Source organism: Phoenix dactylifera, chromosome 8 (assembly GCF_009389715.1).
Source record: "Phoenix dactylifera cultivar Barhee BC4 chromosome 8, palm_55x_up_171113_PBpolish2nd_filt_p, whole genome shotgun sequence".
Lineage (NCBI taxonomy): Eukaryota > Viridiplantae > Streptophyta > Magnoliopsida > Arecales > Arecaceae > Phoenix > Phoenix dactylifera.
Window position 1 is genome coordinate 16,921,373 of NC_052399.1, and position 23,679 is coordinate 16,945,051.

At 39.6% G+C, this 23,679-nt stretch overlaps 3 protein-coding genes across 6 annotated transcripts; all 3 read left to right on the forward strand.

Moving 5' to 3' along the window:
- The first annotated feature begins 4,143 nt into the window (after positions 1–4,143).
- On the forward strand, positions 4,144–9,382 carry LOC103702551 (bark storage protein A). Its single transcript, XM_008785024.4, has 5 exons — positions 4,144–4,624; positions 5,111–5,178; positions 5,285–5,440; positions 7,956–8,204; positions 8,910–9,382. Exons 1-5 carry the CDS (start codon positions 4,393–4,395, stop codon positions 9,246–9,248), a joined length of 1,044 nt encoding a protein of 347 aa, XP_008783246.1. The 5' UTR covers positions 4,144–4,392; the 3' UTR covers positions 9,249–9,382.
- Positions 9,383–11,377: 1,995 nt separating this feature from the next.
- Positions 11,378–17,093, forward strand: LOC103702552 (protein RTF1 homolog). 4 transcript variants are annotated; one of them, XM_026802801.2, is made up of 4 exons: positions 11,458–11,528; positions 14,260–14,324; positions 14,576–14,646; positions 14,727–17,093. In XM_026802801.2, exon 4 carries the CDS (start codon positions 14,750–14,752, stop codon positions 16,718–16,720), a length of 1,971 nt encoding a protein of 656 aa, XP_026658602.1. In that variant the 5' UTR covers positions 11,458–11,528; positions 14,260–14,324; positions 14,576–14,646; positions 14,727–14,749; the 3' UTR covers positions 16,721–17,093. The 4 variants fall into 4 exon arrangements, with proteins under 4 accessions (XP_026658603.1, XP_008783248.1, XP_026658602.1 ...); XM_008785026.4 differs by lacking the exon at positions 14,260–14,324 and having other exon boundaries at positions 11,380–11,528; XM_008785027.4 differs by lacking the exons at positions 11,458–11,528; positions 14,260–14,324 and adding an exon at positions 11,572–13,998.
- Positions 17,094–19,719: 2,626 nt separating this feature from the next.
- Positions 19,720–23,522, forward strand: LOC103702554 (probable inactive nicotinamidase At3g16190). Its single transcript, XM_008785032.4, has 6 exons — positions 19,720–19,833; positions 20,044–20,163; positions 20,608–20,839; positions 21,247–21,363; positions 22,892–23,002; positions 23,261–23,522. Exons 1-5 carry the CDS (start codon positions 19,783–19,785, stop codon positions 22,963–22,965), a joined length of 594 nt encoding a protein of 197 aa, XP_008783254.2. The 5' UTR covers positions 19,720–19,782; the 3' UTR covers positions 22,966–23,002; positions 23,261–23,522.
- Positions 23,523–23,679: the final 157 nt, after the last annotated feature.

Here is a 23,679-nt window from a genome sequence, read left to right on the forward strand (position 1 = left end):
CTGTTGCTTGTGCCCGAGCGCGCTCCATCACGAATCATGGGGATGGACTGCGCTCGCTAAATACCCTAGCGTTCTTGGCCATCCATATCTGATAAACTATGCAGGACACCACAATAGCCACCTGGCGCAACTGGGGGGCAGCAAACTAGTGCCGAACTACCTTAAGAAATCGGTCCCTCTGGCTCCAAGTATCCTCCGGGATCGCAGATAGTCTCCATGTCTCCCTCGCCTATACACACTGAAATAGTGCATGGTCAACCGACTCGTCTACCTTACAATCCAGGCATAGTGGAGGGATGACCACTCCACGCCTGCTCAACACGGAGCTCGTCGGCAAACACTCCCAAGCCACCTTCCAGAGGAATAGTGCAACCCTCTGGTGTAGCTCAACCCTCCATACCCAGCCACAATCCAAACCCAGCTCTGACTCCCGCTGAAGAACCCAAGAAACGTCGTCAGTCCTGAGTCTGGCTCTGCAAGTGGTGCTCCAAACCCTAACATCTGGACCTGCTGAACCCGGGACGGCAAGGGCCAATACCCGCTCTGCTAGATGCTCCCCAAATAACTGCCTCAATCTGTCATCATCCCACACTACCTCCCCCGGCCTCAAGAGGTCGCACGCCCGTAGCCCCGCAGCCCCCTCATCATTGATCATCATCGGCCACGTGCTCAAAAGAAGTGCATCTACCCATGGGTCCTCCATCACGTCAATGCTCCGTCCGTTGCCAATCAACCATCTGGAGTGCTCCAAGGCCATGGGCAGGTGCCTCCGAATCGCTTGCCACATAAAGGAAACCCTCCGTCTGCCCACTACCGGTCCGACTAAGCCTGCCCGACCATTTCTAGCTATTATGACCCGACTCCAGAATCCCTGCGGCTCCAGAATTACCTGCACCGCTCGCCGCGCTAGTAGTGCCTCGCGCCTCGCTCAGTGGCAGATAGACTCTCTACCAGGCCACGAGATGTATCCCATGGCCCCCTCTAAGGGAGCCCCACAAGAAGCTCTGCATGAGCCACTCAATCGCCACCAGCACCATCCTCGGCACAACAGTATGGGCTATAAGATAAATGGGTATCGAACAGAGGACTGACCTGACCAGCGTCAATCTGCCCATCATAGACAATGATGATGCCCTCTATCCCTCAAGTCTGCTCCGCACCCTTGCACCAATGCGGAACACTCTGCCACCCGCAGCCTTCTCCCTGTGAGTGGAACCCCAAGATAATCCAGCACCCCCTCCTGCTCCTGCATCCCCAAGATCGCCCTGATCTCACGCCACACCCTCCGCTCCGTGCTCGGACTAAAAATATGGACGACTTATGGAGATTAACTCGCTGCCCGGAAGCCGCACAATACTCTAACAATACCCTCTGAAGGGCCCTTGTGTCCCTCGCCCTAGCAAGCAACAAGCAATCATCTGCAAAAAGTAAGTGAGAAATAGGGGGGCACTAGGGGCTGGGCTGTAGATCGCCAACTTCCGGTTCTCGCAGGCTACATGCAGAGCACGAGAAAGTACATCAGAACAAATGATAAATAAATACGGGGACAGAGGACATCCCTAACGAAGCCCCATAGTAGCACGAAAAAAAAGACGAGGGCGTGCCGTTGACTAAGATGGAGAAACTTGGCCCCTGCACACTGCCTAGAACCCAATCAATCTAGACCTGATGGAAGCCAAAACTCTCCAGAGCCCGCCTGAGGAAATCCCACCGAATCCGGTCATAAGCCTACTCCATGTCCAGTTTCACTGCCATCAAACATCGCCTCCTCGGAGCTCGCTGTAAATCTCTTATCATCTCCTGCGCCAGCAGGATGTTATCTGATATACTCCTCCCTCCCACAAAAACTCCCTGCTCCTGGCTAATAATACTAGGTAACAAATCCTTCATTCTCCCCACCATGAGCCTCGCCACTACCTTATACAAGGTAGTGCATAAACTAATAGGCCTGTAGTGGCTCGGCTCCGAAGCATCCTGATGCTTCGGTATCAATGTAATGTAGGTAGCCATTCGCCATCACAACCCGACTGAAGAATAGTTGAACTGCCTCCACAACTGCCCTCCCAATAATACTCCAATACCTCTGAAAGAAGAAGGGGGAAATCCATCCGGTTCAGGGGCCTTATCCTCAGCTAGGGCCCATACCGCCTCCTGCACCTCTCTGTCCGATACTGGCCTAATCAACGCTGCATTATCTGCCTCCTCCACTTTGACTACCGGGCTAGGGAGCTGATCGGTGACGTAAGGCCCCCCATCCTCCGTCCACCTAGAACTGAAGAAGTCAAACAACACCTGTCTCACTACAGAATCCTCCTCCACCCGCTGGTCCACCCCAACTCTCAGTGATCGAATCATATTCCTTTGCTTTTTGATAACTGTCGATCGGTGGAAGAACCTAGTGTTCCGGTCACCCTCCTGGACCCACTGAATTCTCAATTTCTGTCTCCAAAATATCTCCTGCTGGCGCAACAGGGAGTGGTGGGAAGCCAAATAGCGTTGTAGATCCACCATATCATGAGTGGTGGTTGCTTTCTTTCTTCATGAGTGTTTGCAACCTAAAATTTACTTCATTAAAGGTGTTTAATTATCCTTACAGCTTGGCGCCGGCCTAAGCACTCAGCTGCCACCCGAGTCTATTTGAGGTGAAAGGGGTGGTGCGCTCTGGAGTTGCTGGGAATGCAAACCCTGACCTTCAGATTGGAATGTGATTATTCCTGAGTACCGGTCTCATACAGGGCTTTGGAACTGGCAGCCAAAGTTCCTTTCCCAATAAAATCCTAAGAAACAAGAAGAAGAAGAAGAAGAAGAAGAAAAAAAACCTTTGTAGTTTCTTCTCTCTTTAACTCGACCCGTGCAGCTTCGAATCATCAAGGTTGAGGGGTTTTTGAAGTATGGATGTTTAGTTTGCAAATACCTAAAGAAGTGTTCCGTGTATAATTCATTGGATGTGGATCAGATCTAATGACCCAATTGTGTATTGCTGGAGAGATTTTGGTTCAAACCTTGCAGAGGAAGCCACTTTATTCTTAAATGCAAAGGCTAAAGAAAAGGAACAGTGCCTCAATGGATCAAAATTCTTTTCTTAAGAAATCTCAGAGATCAAATTTCAGCGCGTCAAATTAGTATTATGCAAGGCCATTCGTTGTTGGAAATGTGCACGTGGTTCTCTAAGAATCTAATTTCTTGCTTCGCTGGCCGGGCTGTCCATAAGTGTTAGCTGGAAAATGTCGTCATTTGAATTGTCCGTTCGAGAGCGGTTGGTATGGTGTGAACACGCCGAGCACAGCCAAAGTCTCCCATCGTCGCGTGTTCCTCGAGACAATTGCAAATCGAGCAATGCTGTCCTGGAACGTTCAAATCCTCGCAAAGATTTGATGTCGGCAGCGGCAAAAAATGTGAAACTTAAGATAATGATGATAGTATCTCTTGTATGGACATCTCCTTTTAGGTCCCCATGATACGTCTCCATCCTTCATCATCTCATCTCTTATGTTGGTACTAAACAAACAGGTTTACACCCGTCCGGAAGAGATTTTTGGGTAACCACGGTACCATTCATCTGGTGCAGTTGAACCTAAATGGAGTCGGAGGAATCTAGGATTCCAGACTGCAAGAGAGCTGGATCAAGTAAGCTAGACTCAAGTTGTGCGACCACCATGACCTGAACTTTTGAGCATCTCTTTATTTTTTTTGTTTTTTTTTCCACAAATTATACTAGTTCGAAATATGAAAAATTTATTTCTATAAAAAAGCTTTTTTTTTTTTTGAAATCTCCAATCAAATAGAATATATATCTTTTTTATTTTTTTGCTGATCATATATTTCTCCCTCCTCTTTCCAAACTAAACAAGTCTATGTTGTGCAAGGAAATTGATCTCGTTTACCAATGAAAGTCAAATCAGATTCAGAGCTACGGAAAATTCCTGGGCAGTATCCCCACATGCCATGACCAATAATAATCTCATACGTAGCTTGAAATCTAAGGGTGATGGGAGTATCTTACACCCTTCACTTTTCTCAAAAAAATAAAAAATAAAAAAATAACATCATATGCATCTTAACAAGGAAACGTGCCACTTTCATACAAAACAATCATATTATAAGGTAAATGGAAATAAAAAAGGTCCGGCTTTTCAGATTTTTGTCTACCAGAAAAAAAATAAAAGGAATCTAGCTTGATCATTCCAACAAAGCATTTCCTTCCATAAATCGTAAATATATCGCAAGAAGGCTTATCAAGGATTCAACAGTCCACAAATTCCAATCCCACACGGAATTCTCGTTCCGATCTCATTTAAAACAAGAACTTACCTCGGCTCGCACACAAAGCAAGCTCTCCCTCTCATAGGCTTTTGATCCTCTCTGTGTCTTGAAGAGAAGGAAGAAGATATCATGGGAGTTATGAGGCAGCTTGCTGTCCTTCTGACTGTTGTGGTCGTGATAACAACATTCACAACCAGATCAGAGGGTGCTTTGCCGACGAACATCTTGGAAAAAGTTCTGATGGTAAACAAGAAGGGCCCTTTTTTGGGCCTTGTGGTGCCAAATTCCTTTGAGATGAGCCCTCTCCTACAGTCTTCCAAATTTGTCCGGAGCAAGAGGCTGCCATGCTTGGATTTTGGAGGTAAGGATGTCATTATATATCCCTTCTAATGATAAGGGTGTCTCTTTGGTGCATGATATCTCTCCCTTTTTTCTTTTTTTGGGATTCCATTTTTATGATGTAATAATCATCGGCTTGGGAGCACCGAAATTGAATTATAATGAAGTTGGTAAGCGTCCTGATCGGTTTACTAGCCTTTATGGTGTAATTTTTAACGTAAGAATTCTCTCTTGTTCGAGAGAAAAGACTTTCTTTGTGCGTTTTTTTTTCTGTATTACTGTATTAGTTAATATGTATTAACAGGAAATATAGCATCCCTGTTCTGTTCTCTTCTGCTTCTTTTGGAGTCCTTTAAGCTGTAGGTCTAAAGACTGTCTCATAAATATTTTTCCCCAGACCTCTGCATATGGTTCTACACTATCTCTGACTCACTTTGGAGTCAATAAACATATCGTTTTAATAAATAAATTGACCATGTATATATGGCTTTTTTGTTATGATTTGAAGGGAGGAGGTTCCGATTTGGAAGGGTAGAGAAGGAGAAGGTGATTATTGTAATGACGGGATTGAGCATGGTATGTGGCTCATCGGTATCTCTCGTTCTCTCTAATTATGCATGCATTGCTCAAAGAAGAGAATAGTATTCTGACTTGGAGTCGTTGTTTTAAATTATGGCTGCAGCTTAATGCCGGCATAAGCACTCAGCTGCTGCTGACTCTATTTGATGTGAAGGGAGTGGTGCACTTCGGTGTCGCTGGAAATGCTAATCCCGACCTCCAGATCGGAGACGTAACTATTCCCAAGTATTGGGCTCACACCGGCCTCTGGAATTGGCAGGTGCATGGTATTTCCACTGAATAAAAACATGGAACGAAATGAAATGTTCTAATCAAGAAAAGAGCAAAAAGGAAGAAGAAGGTTGGATTAAAACTGAAGTAATATATGTTACAAAACAAATGGATCATTTTGGTGAATAGAAGAGCCTGGCTTCTTCTTTTTTTTTCTCTCCTTTTGGGGCTGTTTGAAATTCTCGCAGAATTAGGTTGGATTTCCTATAGGAATCTAATCTATTAACCTGCTCTCTGCCCTTTTTTTTTGCTAAAAGGTTATTCTAGTCTTGGTCTGAATCCCATTTAGGCGTGTTGCACTGTAGGGATAAAAAAAAGAAGAAAAAAAGACCTATGAAGGTCTCTCTTCTGTTTTTTTCCCCCCTCCTACAAGATTTGGGTTGATATAGATCTTACCTAAATAAACTATCTAGTCCATGATCCTGTGGGAAATCCAGCTCAATCCTTTTGGATTTTCCGAATTAGCCTTTACTAGGTAGAGCCCGACCATTCACTTTTATTTGTTTGGAGTTCTAATGATGGCGTTGCATCTAGACTTTGCTTCCTAAATTGCAAACCAAATCTAGAAATGATATTAAGATCTTCTGGTATAACTTTAGAATTGCTCCTTTGTGATGGAATATAAATTTGTTGTTATGGCAGCTGTTATTAGGTTTGAAATTTCAACTTAATGTGCATGAGTTTCTTATTTGAAACTTAATATCAAATAGTCATCACCTGCATAAAGGATGTATGATTGAGATTATTCAAATAATTTCCTACCTGCTATTGTGAAATGGCAACCTAGCCCCTTGTGCCTCAGATAGGACTCATGCCCCAAATTTGTAATGACCTTGCTAGCTATTTTCCTGCTTTACATGTATATAGCATGCTCTCACCTCAGAGGTCAAATGCGATTTGATTTATTGAATATTATTAGGGATGCTAAGCACAAGCACCGCAGAAAATATTCATTTGGCTCATTTTGTTGACTTCTAACATCGAAGAAGCAACATATAAAATGCACTCTATCCGCTCTTTCTTTCTTTTCTTTCCCTTTTCTTTTTTGTTGAGAATTATGGTAGGATTGCCACCATCTATATTCTCTACAACACGTGGAATGATGGACCCAAGTTGTGTCACCCTATAAAATATAATCCCATTTTTGGTTTTTTTTTTTTTGTGCAATACCCTTACAAATATGGCTTCGTACATATTTACCCTCCAAAAAATTACTATATATTTGCATGCCTCAAATCATTTTGTTTTGCATGGATGCCCCTCTCATTGGATTTAACTTTATTACCCTTTACATTGATGCCCTAGAAAATTTAATAGTGATAATAGCTATCTTTTTGTATAATTTTTTCAGCGGTATTAATGCAAAGGATAATAAATTCAATTCATATTTAAATAATTATTTTCAACACCGCTAGCCAAAAATCTAGTGGGAGGTATATTCATGCAAAAACAAGGTAAAGTATATATCAAAATATTGATTTTCGAAGGGTAAATATGCATTGGGCTATTTTCACAAAGGTGTATATGCAAAAACAACCCAATTTATTCTCATATTGTTCTTTGATAGCATAGTGTTGCTTTTCTACTGCAAGAATATCAAGCATTTTCTTTCATCAAAAAATATCAAGCATTCAATCGTTATAATACCAACTAGGGTTGAGTTAGACTCAAATGTCAAATTGAACTTAAATCACATACCAATCAGGTTTATTCATGCCACAGATTCGAAAATGGATCGAAGCGCGCAAAATGGTTGCCTAGAAATACAGCATCAAACACTGATCCTTGAATAAATGATTTTTTATCCATGATCTCATTTCTCTATGAAACTATGAGATTCTTTCAGAGGTGCATCCATTTATGAGTCTCTGACATTCTATGTTACCAAAACAGATCATATCAAATATTTCACATTTTCTATGATAATAGGCAAGCAACCTCTTGAGTCTCTAACTTCCGAATCCGAATGCCCAAAAGACCTACTGGTCGGCCACTGCTGCCTATGATCTAGTGTGCAAGGTGCTCGTGGATCGGCAACCGACCAGAACGGAAAAAATCCTTAGTGGTTCTACAGATGTATTCTTTTATTAGTGGTCATATTTGTTGGTAGAAGGACGCCGGGAACCTATCTGGTCAGGGGCTTTGTTCGGGTTGGATTTCTAACTCTAGGCATGAAGTCGGACTAAATAAAGCCTGCTTTGAAATTAAGTTCTGATATTGTTGGCAGATAGAAATCAGGTCTGACATGCATCCAAGTGTTGGTTTAATTTGCCTGATATGGTTGTGTTAGGATCTAAAATGCTAGTTTTCCTGCTTGATTAGTGGCAAAAAAATATATGAAGTTCACTGAATTTGTTTCTGCAACTTTCTTTCAACTTCATAATGTTGATGTTCTTTTTATTTGATTAGGTTTTATATGCAGCTGTGATTTTTCTTTCAGTTCATCTTCTTTTTTTTTTTTTCAAATTTAAAGATATTAATTTTTGTATTACTTCCTCGATCAGAGGTTTGGAGATGGGCCTAATGCTGAGCTATCCTTCGAATCCAGTGGTGACTATACAAGGACAATTGGACATCTGAACTTTTCAGATTTCGACATAAATAAAAATGATAAAAATTTTGGGAATTCTTTGAACAGTGTGTGGTACCAGCCAGAGGAGGTCTTTCCAGTAAGTGGAGTGCCTGAAGTTAGAGAGCGTGCCTTTTGGGTTTCTGTTGACCATCATTACTTTGCACTCTCAGAGAAATTAGAGGTAATATTTATGGTTTGATGCTAGATTATAGAAGATCTGACCTTTCAGTCTTTTATTTGCATATATTTCATAAAACAAGCACTCCACCTTCTCTGCATAGAAGTTTCATGATTAATTGTTATGAAAACAATAATATGTTTAACCTCTTAGAAAGAACAAATAGCAAGAGATGATGATTGAGTACCTATATTTATGAATTAATTAGATCTCCTTTTCATTATTCCATCTTAAAGTAATATTACGTAAACTTGCACAATTTTTTTTGTCTGATTTTGAAGTGCTGAGGCTTTTTGATGCATTAAAAAAAATACAATGATAAGAATGAAATTTAATTTTTGAATATCTCTAAGTTTTCTTCTTGGACACAGTTTCTTTGATTCATGTTTAAGGTTCCAAGTCATGCACAGCTTCATGGTTTATTAGCAACAAAGCCTCCTTACCATATGCAGCAGAAATGTGTCATGATGAATATTTTTAGAATCTTGGAGATCTAGAAATTGTGCATGAACATAGTAACGTATCCAGGAGGAGTCAGTTTTCATATTAACTATATCAAAACTTTCTTTATGCATATACTTGTTTACTTCTATAACGGAAAAATAAATTAAAAAAAACATTTCCAAGGAACTACTGAAATTTTTTTTCCTAGAATCTAATACTTATTAAGTTCTAATATTACTCTCCTTTTTGGAACGCCTATGTTAGGGCATGAAGCTCACAAGGTGCATAAACTCCACAACTTGCCTAAAAAGGATCCCTGTTGTGAAAAGAGTCGAAGGGGGTTGCAGTGCTAATGTCTTTGTTGATAATGCAGAGTATAGCCAGTTTCTGAGATCCAAATTTAATGTGACTCCTATTGACATGGAGAGTGCCGCAGTTGCACTCATTTGTCTCCAACAACAAGTTCCTTTCATAGCTGTTAGAGCTCTCTCTGATTTGGCCGGTGGCGGCTCTTCCAAGTCCAATGAAGCCTCTGTTTTCGGTTCCTTGGCAGCACAAAATGCTGTTGATGCTGTCACACAATTCATATCCCTGCTGGCCTAAAGTTGTATTTCAAGATATATATTACAATTGATAGAATTGATCCAGTGAATTTTCATGATATGGTCATAAGCTGATGAATGGCTTAGCTTCTTTAGCTTGCCCTGTTGAAATAAAACTAGTTAATTTTATTAACAGTTTTCTTCCATAAAAATAATGAAGTGCAGCATGCATTAAGAAAGAACAAAGTTCCGATCCCGTTGTGTAAGTAGCATGTCGAGAAATTTTTGATGTATGATAGCAAGAACTGAATTCATCTCATTTTACTAGAAACTAATTAATTGCAAGGAAAATCTATGGGTGTTTAGATGTGCACAAAGTCCTCATAAAATGTCTCTGTTATTATCCCTCAAAGACCATCTGCTTGGATCCTATTTTTGCGTAATGTGGTTATGCAACATGAGGCATTTTGAGTCAAATTTATCTATTGCTATATCAAGTAGTCTAGCCAATTGTAATATTACATGGACCAGAGTATTAGTCAATGGATAGAGAATAAAAATTCAGAATGAATATCTGCTCAGAAAAACTCAGAGAATGAATAAAATATATTTCAGGATGCTTGGATTAGTTTGAAAAAAATATTAGGAAGAACAAATATAGGACTTCAAAATTCGAAAGGATCAATAATTTCATGCAAGGGGGATAAGATTTCAAAATCAAAAAAATGAAATAGATTAAAGAATAGAATGGACTAAATGCCCATGTAAAGGCTTTTATGTATTAGCATTGTACCTGTCCAAAAATAACTTCAAGCTTAAGCGTATTTGGTTGGATCAAGATTGGGTACCATTACCAATCCCATTTCAACATTTAGGTATATCTATAGGTTTAGTCCAGCCATCTAAACTAAGTCCAACACATGGTTTTTCCTTAGATTAAGATTATTTTGATCTTTTCTTCTTTATCATCAACATTTTCCTTTTTTTCCCGCCGAGCGTAACTTGGCAGGTGAATAAGGCCACTGGATAAACCATATAATGACCCTGTAGCAATTGACGATTTTTTAAAATTGATATTCGGATTACCATCTATATTTTTCTCTTGTATATGAGCCATATATAGGTATTCTCAAACTTTAAGTCATTTTTCAGAATTTGTGAGGGTTGAAACTTGAAATCTCTCCCAACAACTAAGGTCCAATTAATGCAGCAATCGACAGCATTCTGCCATTATCAACATTCTCATCTACTTTGTTGATGTGTTTGCATTATGTCTGCACATGTTTCCATTTATGAACTTCGAATGACCTAATCCAAATCAATGAGAATTCAAACCTAAATCTTCTCCTCAAGGTAAGCGCCAAAAGGAGAGTAGTGCTAAATGTGAAACTTAAAATTTCATTAGTATGATGGTTGATATTTTTCGCGCCATTTTGTGCTAAGCTATTTTTGCCAACTTCTCTCTCTCTCTCTCTCTCTCTCTCTCTCTCTCTCTCTATATATATATATATATATATATATATAAACGCACTACATCGACACATATTTTTGATCTCAAACTTCAAATAATCTATCCTAATCCTTGAGAATTCAAACCTTGAACCTCTCTCTAGTGCACTTGCTGAAAAAAGTAGTACCAACTACAAAATTTAAAATCTTATTAGTATAACACTTAACAACTTTCGTACCATTTTATATTACTATGAAAATTCAAACCTCAAACTCTGGCGCCAAGAAAAATTATACCAACAACCAAATTTAAAATCATATTAGTATGACAGTTAACAATTTTCGTGCCATTTTATATTAAACACCGATTATGAAGATTTTTTCATGCATTTGCACTATGTCCACATCTTGCTACTAGAAACTTCAACTTACCAACCTCTTTCGAAGATGAGAAGGCAGATAACTGCGAGACCGGTGTCTTCTACTTTTATAATAAGCTTTCTAATTATAGTAAATATTAAATTTTTGCCAAACAAAACAATATATACTTTTGTTTTCTACATTTTTGGCCAATATTTTGAAATATTAGCCCGTTGCATGCAAATATCGGTGCCGATATGGTACATATAGATTTCTGAAGCCTTTAATCCCAAATAAAACCGCTATTCCGATTATATTTCGTACCGGACGGCTGCCGTAGTAGCCGAGATATCGACCATTTAAATACCTTGCTGTCCCTGCCACCAAATAATTTGTCTTCACTCTTCCCTATTCCTCTTGCCATTTGCTTCCCTTTTTCCCTCAGCTGTGTTAGAAACCCTAGCCATTCCTTCTTGCTCCTCCCCGGGAGATTCGAAGAAAGGGGCGTCGAGGAACGAATTGAGAGCCCCAGGTATGGTGGTCGTCTTCTGATCCATATTTGATTCCTTTTCCCTGTGTTCTTCGATTTGTAGAGCGATTAGCTGTTGGTTTTTCCGTTAGGGTTCAAGATTCTCGGTCCTTCTGATGCTTTCTTTTCTGTCTCTTGATCGAATAGATCTTCCTTTCCCTCCGTCTATTTGGTAGTAGACGCTTCTTTCCACCGAAATTTCTTCCGGGTTCTGTGGATTTCTGTGATCTTTTTTCTTCGTAAAGCGACTTCTATGCAACTAGACCTAGCAGCAGTGCCCCACTTGACGTCAATCGCCTCTTTGAGGAAGTCTAGGGGGAATGCCTGTTACTTGTAAAATCTCGTCAGGAGATATAAGCTTTTCAAAATTTATTTATTTATTTAACACAGATGCATGGGAGATGTAAAAATAAAGAATGATAGCAGAAACAACACTGCTGGCAACAAATGTACAATATCATCAGCTAGTAGTACATGAATATTTATAAAAAAGTCATGAATAAATTGTAAAACTTGTATATATTTGATGAATAATTGATTAAGTTTGAATTGATCGACTATTCATGAAATATGCAAGACTGAGCATAAAATCAATAATAATTCAAGAAATTTTCAATAATCAAGAGAAAATTTTTCTGATGCTTACCATGATCATATGCATGGAGGTTGGAGTCTGAGCAAATACTGATTTGATAGCGTTAAAAATATTGAGTTATCAAAAAAATATTATTGTTATTGAAAAATAGGAAATAGTTTATGCCACCATGTATGACAATCATAATGCATAGACCGGACGGTTGATCGGCCTGTGCCGGATCTCATCCAACAACTTATGCCCCCAGTTTATGTCAGCCACATCTAGGGACCGTAATAAGTGATGGCAAAAATCATTTCATGAAAATGTCATTCATGTTCTAAGTCATTTCAAGATGATATTATCAATTAAGAGTGGTAATTGATTGCTCGGTCAGTGAAATACTATCGCATTGATTTTTTTTTTTTCATGGTAGAAGGTTGTTGACATGATAGTTGCAAGACTATTTATTGTTGATCTCATGACAACTAGACCTTCGAGTGCCTTTTTGTGATTTGTTTTTTGCTACAAATTTTTTGTTTGCAGTAAAATTATTAGTAAATATAATCTGCCAACCTTGGATTGCCTGTGACTCCAAAACAAAACTCTTGGACCCTGAACCACTATTAGTAAAACAAACCATCTAATGAGCCTGTAGCAATTGATGATTTTTCAAAATTCATATTGGTATTACCTTCTATATTTTTCTCTTGTATATGAGCCATATCTAGGTATTCTCAAACTTCAAGTCATTTTTCAGAATTTGTGAGGGTTGAAACTTAAAATCTCTCCCCACAAGTAAGGTCCAATTAATGCAGCAATCAACAACATTCTGCCATTATCAACATTCTCATCTACCTTTTTGATGTATTTACATTATGTCTACACATGTTTCCATTTATGAACTGCAAATGACCTAATCCAAATCAATGAGAATTCAAACCTAAAGTCTCTCCTCAAGGTAAGCACCAAAAGGAGAGTAGTGCCAAATGTGAAACTTAAACTTCCGTTAGCATGATGGTTGATATTTTTCGCGCCATTTTGTGCTAAACCATTTTTGTCTACTTCTATATATATATATATACACACACTACATCTACACATATTTCTGGTCTTATACTTCAAATAATCTATCCTAATCCTTGAGAATTTAAACCTTGAACCTCCCTCTGGTGTACTTGGCGAAAAAAGTAGTACCAACCACCAAATTTAAAATCTTGTTAGTATAACACTTAACAGCTTCCGTACCATTTTATATTACTATGAAAATTCGAACCTCGAACTCTGGTGCCAAGAAAAATTGTACCAACAACCAAATTTAAAGTCCTATTAATATGACAGGTAACAATTTTCGCGCCATTTCACATTAAACACTGAAGATTTTTTCATGCATTTGCACTATGGCCACATCTTGCTATCAGAAACTTCAACTTACTAACCTCTTTCGAAGATGAGATGGATGATGACTGTGAGACCATGATTGGTGTCTTGTACTTTTATAATAAGCTTTGTAGTTATAGTAAATATTAAATTTTTGCCAAAAAAATAACATGTACTTTCTTTTTTACATTTTTGGCCAATATTTTGAAATATTAGTCCATTGTATGCAAATATCGGTGCCGATATGGTACATATAGATTTCTGAAGCCTTTAATCCCAAATAAAACCGTTATTCCGATTATATTTCGTACCGGACGGCCACCGGAGTAGCCGACATATCGACCGTTTGAATACTTCATTTTCCCTGCCACCAAATAATTTGTCTTTGCTCTTCCCAATTCCTCTTTCCATTTCCTGCCCTTTTTCCCTCAGCCGTGTTAGAAACCCTAGCTATTCCTTCTTGTTCCTCCTCGGGAGATTCGAAGAAAGGGGCATCGGAGAACGAATCGAGAGCCCCAGGTATGGCGGCCGTCTTCTGATCCATAATAGATTTGTTTTCCCTGTGTTCTTCGATTTGTAGAGCAAGTAGCTGTCGGTTTTTCCGTTAGGGTTCAAGATTCTCGGTACTTCTGATGCTTTCTTTTTTGTCCTTTGATCAAATAGATCTTCCTTTCCCTCTGTCTATTTGTTAGCAGATGCTTCTTTCGACCGAAATTCCTTCCGGGTTCTGTGGATTTCTGTGATCCTTTTCTTTATAAAGTGACTTCTATGCAACTGCAGTTAAATAGAAGACCTAGCAGCAGTGCCACACTTGACGTCAATCCCCTCTTTGAGGAAGTCTAGGGGTAATGCCTGTTACTTGTAAAATCTCATCAGGAGATATGCTCAAAATTCTTCCTTTCTTAGGGTGAATCCAACGAGAGTGGATTCTTTTCTTTCAAAGCTAATCATTTCTGCTATAACAGAATTGTGTCATCTGATTCTTCTTTACTATTATTTTTTTTTTTTTACGTGTTTACTATCTTATAATTTTCAGTATTAGTATCTATAATGTAAATTTTAGTTTGTTTGAGAGAATTCTCAATCTTGCAATCAGGTGCTCTGTGATGCCATTTTGGAAGATTTCTTGCAGGTGAAGAGAGGGCTTGCCTCGACTTGTTTCTTGTTGTAAGTTTTGGTTGGGTTTCTAATAGAAGGGTTATCTTGGCATACTTTTCTATGTATTGAATTGTTATAAACACTTGCAGATTGTTTGGAAAGATCGTTGATCATGGCAGACTTGGAGAACCTGCTGTTGGAGGCAGCAGGAAGAATGGGCGCATCCGGGAGGAAGAACAGCCACTCTCGTCCTCAGTCAAGATGGCGAAGGGAAGGCTCGTTTTCTGATGGAAGTGATTCCAAGGACGACGATTCTGATAGCCCTAGGTATAATAAAAGAAAATCGGCAGGCTCTCAGGTCCCTCTTAAGAAGAGGCTCGACCCTCCTGAGAAAGACAAGAGGAGTGGCTGGGGGGATGATGATGATGATGACAGGCACAGCAGTGATGAGTCTGACAGCGCTCCATCGGTTGGCAGTGATCTTTACAGGGATGAGGCAGATAAGGAGGAACTGGGGAAGATGTCTGAGTTGGACCGGGAGTTGATACTAGCAGAGCGGAGCACGAAGATAGATGATTACAAATTGAAGAAAATGGCGAGAGCATCATCGAAGATTGATAAGTCCCGAAAAGTGAGCCCTCCCCCTCTGCCATACCGCAGCCGCTCATCAGTCCGCACTGATAGGACAGCCGCCAAAAGTGCCTTGAATGAGCTGAGGGCCAAACGGATGAGACAGCAAGATCCAGAGGGTTATCGTAGTAGATTCAAGGATGCAGCTGGAGAGGGAGGTGGTGCTGGTGCTGGTAATCAGGATTCATCTCCTTCCAAACATAGGTTAGCAGCCAGTCCTCCTAGTGACTTGAGCAATGAACGTGAAAATGGAGGCAGAACGGATAGTGAGGATGAGAGGTTCCCAGGGAACAACAAAATTGAGGATGATTTATTAGATGATTCGCCATCTAGATTGGATCCACTGAAGTTTGAGGATATCAAAGATATAACGATTCGGAGGTCAAAGCTGACTAAGTGGTTCAGAGAACCTTTCTTTGAAGAGCTCATTGTTGGGTGCTTTGTAAGAGTCCAGGTTGGGTCTCGATCTGGTGCCAGATATAAGTTGTGCTTAGTTCGAAATGTTGATGCAAGCGACTCTAGCAGACAGTACAGGCTGGAGCATTATACAACTTGTAAGTTGCTGCACTTGACATGGGGTAATATGTCAGAGAGGTACGAGATGGCTTACATTTCAGACTCTCCAGCTCTTGAGAAGGAGTTTAAGGAATGGCAACATGAGGTTGAGAAGAGTGGTGGTCAGATGCCAACTCGTCAGGATGTGCATGATAAGAAGGAGGCTATTCAGAAGATCAACAGCTTCATCTATTCAGCAGCCACTGTGAAGCAGATGCTGCAAGAGAAGAAGTCGGCCTTGGCAAGGCCAGTCAATGTAGCAGCTGAGAAGGATCGGTTGAGGAAGGAGATGGAGGTGGCGGAGAGTCGGCGGGATGAGGCAGAAGTGGAAAGGATTCGGGCAAGGCTGAAGGAGTTAGAGGAAATGTCGAGGCAAGCAGAACAGAAGGATTTAAAAGCTGTAAGATTGGCTGAGATGAATAGGAAGAACCGGGCCGAGAACTTTAAGAATGCCTCGGAGTTGAAGGCAGTCAACACAAGATTAAAGGCTGGGGAGACAGGTTATGATCCTTTTTCTAGGAGATGGACTAGGTCAAGGAATTATTATGTGTCAAAGCCTGGGGGAGATGGGAATGCAGTAGCTGCAAATGGGGATAATGGGAGAGCAACAATGGGTGATGGAGACGCAGTTGCAGTGGGGCTGCTGAATGGGGTCGAAGCTGGTGTGGCAGCCACTGCTGCAGCTCAGGAGGCGGCAGCAGGTGCAGGGAAGTTGGTAGACACGAGTGCACCAGTTGATCATGGGACGGAATCAAACACACTGCATGATTTTGAGTTGCCAATCTCTTTGGCTGCTCTACAGAAGTTCGGGGGCCCTCAAGCTGGGCATTTTAATTTTATGTCAAGGAAGCAGAAGATAGAAGCAACGACTGGATGCAAAGTTCCAGACAATGATGGGCGGCGGCATGCTTTGGCTTTGACGGTTAGTGACTACAAGAGACGGAGGGGTCTGCTTTGAATTACTGCTTCAGATGGGTTTCAGTCTATCATGTCTGATTGGAACTTCTTTGGTTCCATTTTGGTGTCATGATTAGCTCTCTTTCTCTCACGCCCACATCTTTCCTTCTGCTTCCCCTTGCTGACTTTCAAAAATTGACTATTGGAGTTTATGTTGCTTTCATGAAAGATATTAGTTACTTTATAATTTTTTTTTGAAATTAGGATTTATGTTCCGATTATGTTGAACAACACCTCTTGGACAGTGTTTCTTGTTTAATTCATCATCATAGTTGGATCCCTGATTTTAGATGTGCGAGTATCCTTGTCAGCCACTGAAACCCATCCAAAGTCCAAACTCGATAGCAATTAATTTGTGCATGAACTTGTCTTTAGTTTTCAGGGTTGAGTTGTCTTACACTGGTAATCATGTTCGCCGGTCATGATTGGCGATCGAGGTCTTCATCCTTTGACAATTATTTTCAACCAGCTGGCTTCGATGATCTTCCTGTCGGTGGACTCATCGTTGAAGAAATATGTTTAAAACTTCAGTATATCTTCTGTCATACATATGTGAAACAATCGTTCCTGGTCTTTTCATAATGTACATGTAAATAGTCCTGTTTGCTTGATATCATGCTATTTTCAAGTATTTAAGACACTCAGCTATGATCTTCATGCACAAAGTTATTAAACCTTGACTCTGTATGTTGTTGATTCTTTATTAGTCTAAATTTCTTTTTGCATAACTCAGTTATAATTAGTTTGGAGGGAAGCTATGCACAATCCACATTGTTGGGAGCACATCTCTGGGATTACTAATTTGTTTGGGATGCATGGCCGGAGTCGCAGGTCCATTTTCATTAAACAAGGATTGTAGAAAATTTCTTTCTTGCATGATGTTCGATGATGCACCACTTCTTCAAAATTCACCCACCATCAGTAGGAGGTTCATGATTCAAATGAGGCACAACAGAGCGTAATCTTCTTTGCATATCCTTCGATCTTTGCCTTTGTCTACGGTTATGGACGACCAGGGAGGACTTGTAACGAGCCATTTGGCTCAACCAATTGCCAATCTCGCAGGTCCTCAGACCAGTGTCCTAATTGTACATGAACTCTTCTCGAATTAGGGATATGATCCGGTCAATTGGGATTTATACAGTGGAGGGCAGCATCTTGCATGAACATGCGACGCTGCCATGCTTTTCTTCTGACAATGCTTTTATTTGAACCTTGTTGCATGAAGGATTTTCTCCAATATGGAATGCAGGTCAACTATGCGTACCTAAGAAAAGTATAAATAATACTCTATGAAGGTAGGCCGCTGCTTGGGATTCCCAAGATATATTTTATCAGGGGTGATGGGTTGAGAGAGCCCGAATGACATAATCGGAGAAATGAATTGATGGTTAAAACTTAAAACTTGAAACCAATGAATTAGTATGGGAAATAGAGAGATGCTGATTCAGCGTGTTGTGTTTTAATAATTTATTATGTTCTTCCTTATTCTCATGGTGTTACAGGTGACACGTGAAGATTAGGAGAATGGGAAAAATTAGCAAATTCACTAAGAACTAAGATGATAAAAAAATGATCATGCTTGAGGATGATTCGACTACGGTGATCGGCTAGATTCAGAAAGCACCAGTGGCGTAGGTAAGTGCCATCTTTTGCTTCGAGATATTCAGGCCATGGTTGCTGTTTTTTGATTTTTTTTGAATGTATTCGTACTATAATTATATGAATCATCTACTGTAGCGCATATATATATTTATTTATTTATTTAATGCAGATATATGGAAGACGTAAAAATAAAGAATGATAGCAGAAATAACGCTGCCGGCAACAAATCTACAGTATCATGGGCCAGTAGTACATGAATATTTATAAAAAAGGTCATGAATAAATTGTAAAACTTGTATATATTTTATGAATAACTGATTAAGTTTGAATTGATTGACTATTCATGAAATATGCAAGACTAAGTATAAAATCAATAATAATTCAAGAAATTTTCAATAATGTAGAGAATATTTTTTTGATGCTTACCATGATCATATGCATGGAGGCTGGAGTCTGAGAAAGTAAGGCAAGCAAATACTGATTTGATAGTGTTATCAAAAAAATATTATTGTTATTGTAAAATAGGAAATAGTTTATGCCACCATATATGATGATCATAAAGCATAGATGGACGGTTGATTGGCCCGTGCTGGATCTCATCCAACAACTTCTGTGTATTGCACCCTTTCCCAGCCGGAATTGGAGTAGAGGCGATATTATGCCCCCAGTTTATGTCAGCCACATCATAATAAGTGATGGCAAAAATCAATTCATGAAAATGCCATTCATGTTTTAAGTCATTTCAAGATGATATTATCAATTAACAGTGGTAATTGATTGCTCGGCCGGTACCACCCTACAATTTTCCAATTTTGATATAATGAAGAAAAAAAAAAGAAGAAGAGAAAAAGGCAAAACAAAATCTAAGATCATATAAATGCTCTTGCTCTTTCATGCCAGCATCAAACTCTCCAATTCTTGCTCCTTCAGATAATTACCATTCTCCATATTTGACATTACCATCGCCATAATCATATGGTAGAACAAGGCATGGTCGGGGAGGCAAGTTTGCTGTGGGAATGGAGAGAGATGCACCATATAGCCGTGCACATCAGCAAACACTGAGATATATTATTGTAGGTTCTATTGATCGTGTACTTATTTTAGTGATTGGTCTATATAAATATACTTAGATGAGTGATGGTGTTCATGGTGCATATGATATAAGATATAATTTTTCTACTATTCATAAAAATATATATTTTTAATTAGAATTCTATTTTTTTAAAAAAAATTAAACTAATATTAATAAGAAAAGTATGAATAACATAATATCATAAATATATTTCTAAAATATAAAACATTTTTATTTTTAATTTTATGAAAAAACTTTCGCCATCCGGGTATATAAAATGTGCCACGTGCGAACTCTAGTTATTATTGAAGTGGTAAAGATAAAGGAGGGAGCTTGGCAGAGGGAAAGGGGTTGGGAAGTGCGAGCAGGACCGACTCACAGCCATGGCGGCAGCCAAGGGGAGCGAAACGGCGATGCTTGTCATCGATATGCAGGCACGAGATATAATCTTCCACTTTTGCCCCCGTGCTTGTGATTACCTACCATGGGACTCGTCGCCGGTTTTCGGAGAGTTCCCTTCCGCTCAGAATTTGGGATTCCTTTGGCCTTCCAGATTAATTTATTTATATCCTCCTTTTTATGAAAAAAAATCAATTTATTTGTAGTTAACATCATCTTCTCGTTCGTTTTTGGCTAATTTCCAGAACGATTTTATATTGCCGGAGTTGGAAAGTCCGGTGATGGTGGCCGGCGGCGAAGCTATCGTCTCATCCGTCGTCAAGGCCGTTTCGGTGGCCCGAGAGCGTGGCATGTTCGTGATTTGGGTCAGTTGCAGGTCCCTTTTTATTGTTCCTTCTCATTTCTTCCCAAATGATACCTGCCTTTGGTATTGTAATCGTCGATTCTTCACCAGCGACCACGAAATCTTTTCACAGAAATTTACGTGGATTGTTTTAGACAACACCCTTTTTCTCTCTAATTCATCGAAAAAATACTAATTTATGGGAATTATCCCATCTTCGAGAATGCCAGATATACTTGGCAAAATATTAACCAGCTTTTTTCTTTTATTACACAGTGCAAAATAATCAAGGGATGATGATTGAATTCTCATAATTTAAATGCCCATAATGTTGATATTGACAACAATTGAATGGATTATTTGCAACTCTCCCAAGGGATTTTATAGAATTTATGATGGCGGCTTCTGGACTTTTTTTGCATTAGTTTGTGTATTTTTGCAGTCGGTTAAATTTGAAAGATTGTAGGTGGTTCGAGAACATGATCCCTTGGGTAGAGATGTTGAGCTCTTCCGCAGGCACTTGTATTCCAATGGTGAAGGACCTACCATGAAGGGTGCCAAAGGTGCAGCACTGGTTGATGGACTTGCAATCAAAGAAGGAGAATATAAGTTGGTGAAGACTCGCTTCAGCGCGTTCTTCGCGACACACCTTCATTCACTTCTCCAGAGCTCTGGAATCAAGAGCTTAGTTGTTGTCGGTAAGCACTAATCTACTGTGGATTGTATGGCTTGTCTGTTTATTAGAGAGGAACTTTTGCTTCATAAGCTGCAAATTTATAAGTCATACAGAAAAGATATAAGACTTTGATGCAGCAGTTCTTCATTTTGCTATATTAATTCATGCCCGGCAATAGCGTTGAGATCGGAATGCTGCTTATGGTCGCACTATTTATTTCTATTTGTTTACTTCAGAAATACAGTGGGAATGCCACCTTCAAGGTGCAAACTCTGGATCGGAATGTTTAGTTTTTCCATTTTCATGCTCTTCAACAACTCAGTGCTCATGCTTTAATCTTCGATTCCTCATTCGCCCCAGTTATATTTGATCCCATCAAAACAGATGTGTTTTCAGGGAATTTGACTCATCGACCTTTTCTTTGTTTAGGAGTCCAAACACCAAACTGTATCAGACAAACTGTGTTTGATGCAGTAGCATTGGATTACCAAACCGTTACTGTCATTGTTGATGCAACAGCTGCAGCTACACCTGAAATTCATTCTGGTGAGCGGGTTTATGATTTTTATGCAGTAATTCTCGTACTTCTTTCCTACTTACTTGTTATTTAAAATGGTAGTTGTATTCATATTGGCGACTGGAAGCTTGCCACTAACAGCCTGTTGCTTTCACATCTAATTGAGACATGAGAACCATAAGCTAGGCTTCAAGAGCTAATAGATGCATGATACTGCTGGAAAATAGATGCACGGAAAGAAAGATAAAATACCAAAATGACAGAGAATTTGAACCTAACAGATTCATCAAAATATTAGCTGGAAAACCTAATATTTTTTTACTGGATATTGCCTTCTGGTCTCTTGCCATGTTGCATGACTGCTACTAGTGGTTCTTGATTCAATTCATTTTTGAGGTAATATATTGGTGTTTCTGCACATGTAGTTTCCTTTTACCGGAATTGTGATCTCTATTGTTCTTGCTCTCCACTCCAGTCTTTCCATGAATTTGAAGTTCTTCAATATGACTACCATGCAAAGAACTTGAGGAATTGAATGAGGAATACCTATTACTGCAGTCGGTCTGGGTCTGGCCTACGAAATTTGATGATACGCCCCTTTGGAAGCTCACAGAAGGTCTCTCCCTATATCAATTTCTAAACAGTGGTGCGGGTCCTCTGTCATTTTTATCATGCGTTGCGAAGACTTCAGGATCTGATGAACTTGATTTTTTATGTGGTTGGCGGTTAAGAATTGCCTTCATATTGCTGAGGTCCTAAGTAAATAGGGATGGACAGTATCCTCTGCTTGTTCACTGTGTGGTGCTGCAACAAAACAGGATCTTACCTCTTCCTGCATTGCTCTCAGTAAGAGCTAGGGTTTGTTATTAAGGTATGTGTTCGGGCAGCAAAGAACACCCACCGAACCTGTTATCTCTTTGGACTATATGGCGGTTGAGACAAGTGAAGAAGCAGCTGAAAGAAGGCTGGGATCACTTAGTGTTAGCTGAGATTGTGGCAAGAATGCAATGCCTGGATTTTGTTGAACCAGGTCTTGACAAAGGCTCTTCATGATTCCAGAGAATTGGGTAGACTGTGCCCTGCCAAGTCAGCGGCCTTTCACTCTAGGGTGACAGAAAAGATCTCCTCTCTCTTCTCTCAATCCTAGTTGGCTTGGATTGTATTCCCTTCTCCTTCTTGCTGCTGCTGCTGTTTTTTTTTTCCCTTCTGTTTGGCTTTTTGTCTTTTTTCCCTCCCCCCTTCTTTTTATATATTACATTTTTCTGTTATTTAATGTAGGAGCATATTAGACACTTCTCCCGTATTTTGTGAAAAAAGGTTCTTCAATGTTGAGGCAGTTGATCAAAGGTTATCGGTAAGAAGTGAAACTGACGTGGAACCCCATGATTGTCTGTGGAGAACTTTAATAGGGATGTTGTGAAAGTCAACTTTATTACTAATTTGTCTCGTTTGATTGATGCTGCCACTAATATTACATATAGATATGCTTTATTCTGATGCTTTGCCACATGTAGTTCATCAGAAAACACTAATTTTAAATTTATTTTCTTGAACCAGCCAACATTAGAGACATGAAAAATATAGGAGTGTTAACACCAACCTTGCAGGAGTGGTGCAGCTTTGATGCTTGATTAGGTAATTGCGGTTGTCAGAGCAGTGGTTCATGGGGTCAGTATCTGGATTACAAAACCTTGTTTAATATACTTTAGCACGTAAATTCACCATTGCCTCATATGGTTTTAACACATATATGTAACATCTAGAATTTTTGGTATATTCAGCATTTTTTTTTCCGTTCATCAAGTCTGAAACAGAATCCTTCTTCCTCGTAGTACACCATTTCAGATTTTTGCACACCATGAAACAAGTTCTGACTTGCCCTTTTCATGAGAAAATATTGATAGATATTGGTTTGTATGTGTGCAGGAACATAACTATGCAGAAATGAAACTCCCTAGATAACATGCATGGAAAGTGTCAACTTCATGCTTTTGTTCATGGCTTTAGAGAATACATGCAATGAAGTTGCCTCCTTATAAATAGCTTATGAATGTAAATTATGGAATGATTACATTATGTTTCATATATTCCAACTGTTATAGATGGGGTATCCTTCTTTGTCGTAATTTGTGGTTAGAAAGATCATAGTTTTTGACAGCATAGAATGCCCATTTGAGGTTATCAAAAAGGTGTTAAAGTTATTTGTTGTAGACATTTCTCCCCTGTATTCCAGTAGCTGATCAACTTTGTGCTTTCTTTGGGTAGTCCAGAGAATACCCTACAATTAGATGCCGAAATCAGCAAGGGAGACCACCCGACTTCTTATTAGTTTGTTTTGAGGCCCC

Coding starts and splice junctions, on each gene's coding strand:
- LOC103702551 (XM_008785024.4), top strand. CDS start 4,393: ATGGGAGTTATGAGGCAGCTTGCTGTCCTTCTGACTGTTGTGGTCGTG. Junction 4,625..5,110: donor GCCATGCTTGGATTTTGGAG/GTAAGGATGTCA, acceptor TATGATTTGAAG/GGAGGAGGTTCCGATTTGGA. Junction 8,205..8,909: donor CACTCTCAGAGAAATTAGAG/GTAATATTTATG, acceptor CGCCTATGTTAG/GGCATGAAGCTCACAAGGTG.
- LOC103702552 (XM_026802802.2), top strand. CDS start 14,750: ATGGCAGACTTGGAGAACCTGCTGTTGGAGGCAGCAGGAAGAATGGGC.
- LOC103702554 (XM_008785032.4), top strand. CDS start 19,783: ATGGCGGCAGCCAAGGGGAGCGAAACGGCGATGCTTGTCATCGATATG. Junction 20,164..20,607: donor GTGGCATGTTCGTGATTTGG/GTCAGTTGCAGG, acceptor GAAAGATTGTAG/GTGGTTCGAGAACATGATCC. Junction 21,364..22,891: donor TACACCTGAAATTCATTCTG/GTGAGCGGGTTT, acceptor TTCTTGAACCAG/CCAACATTAGAGACATGAAA.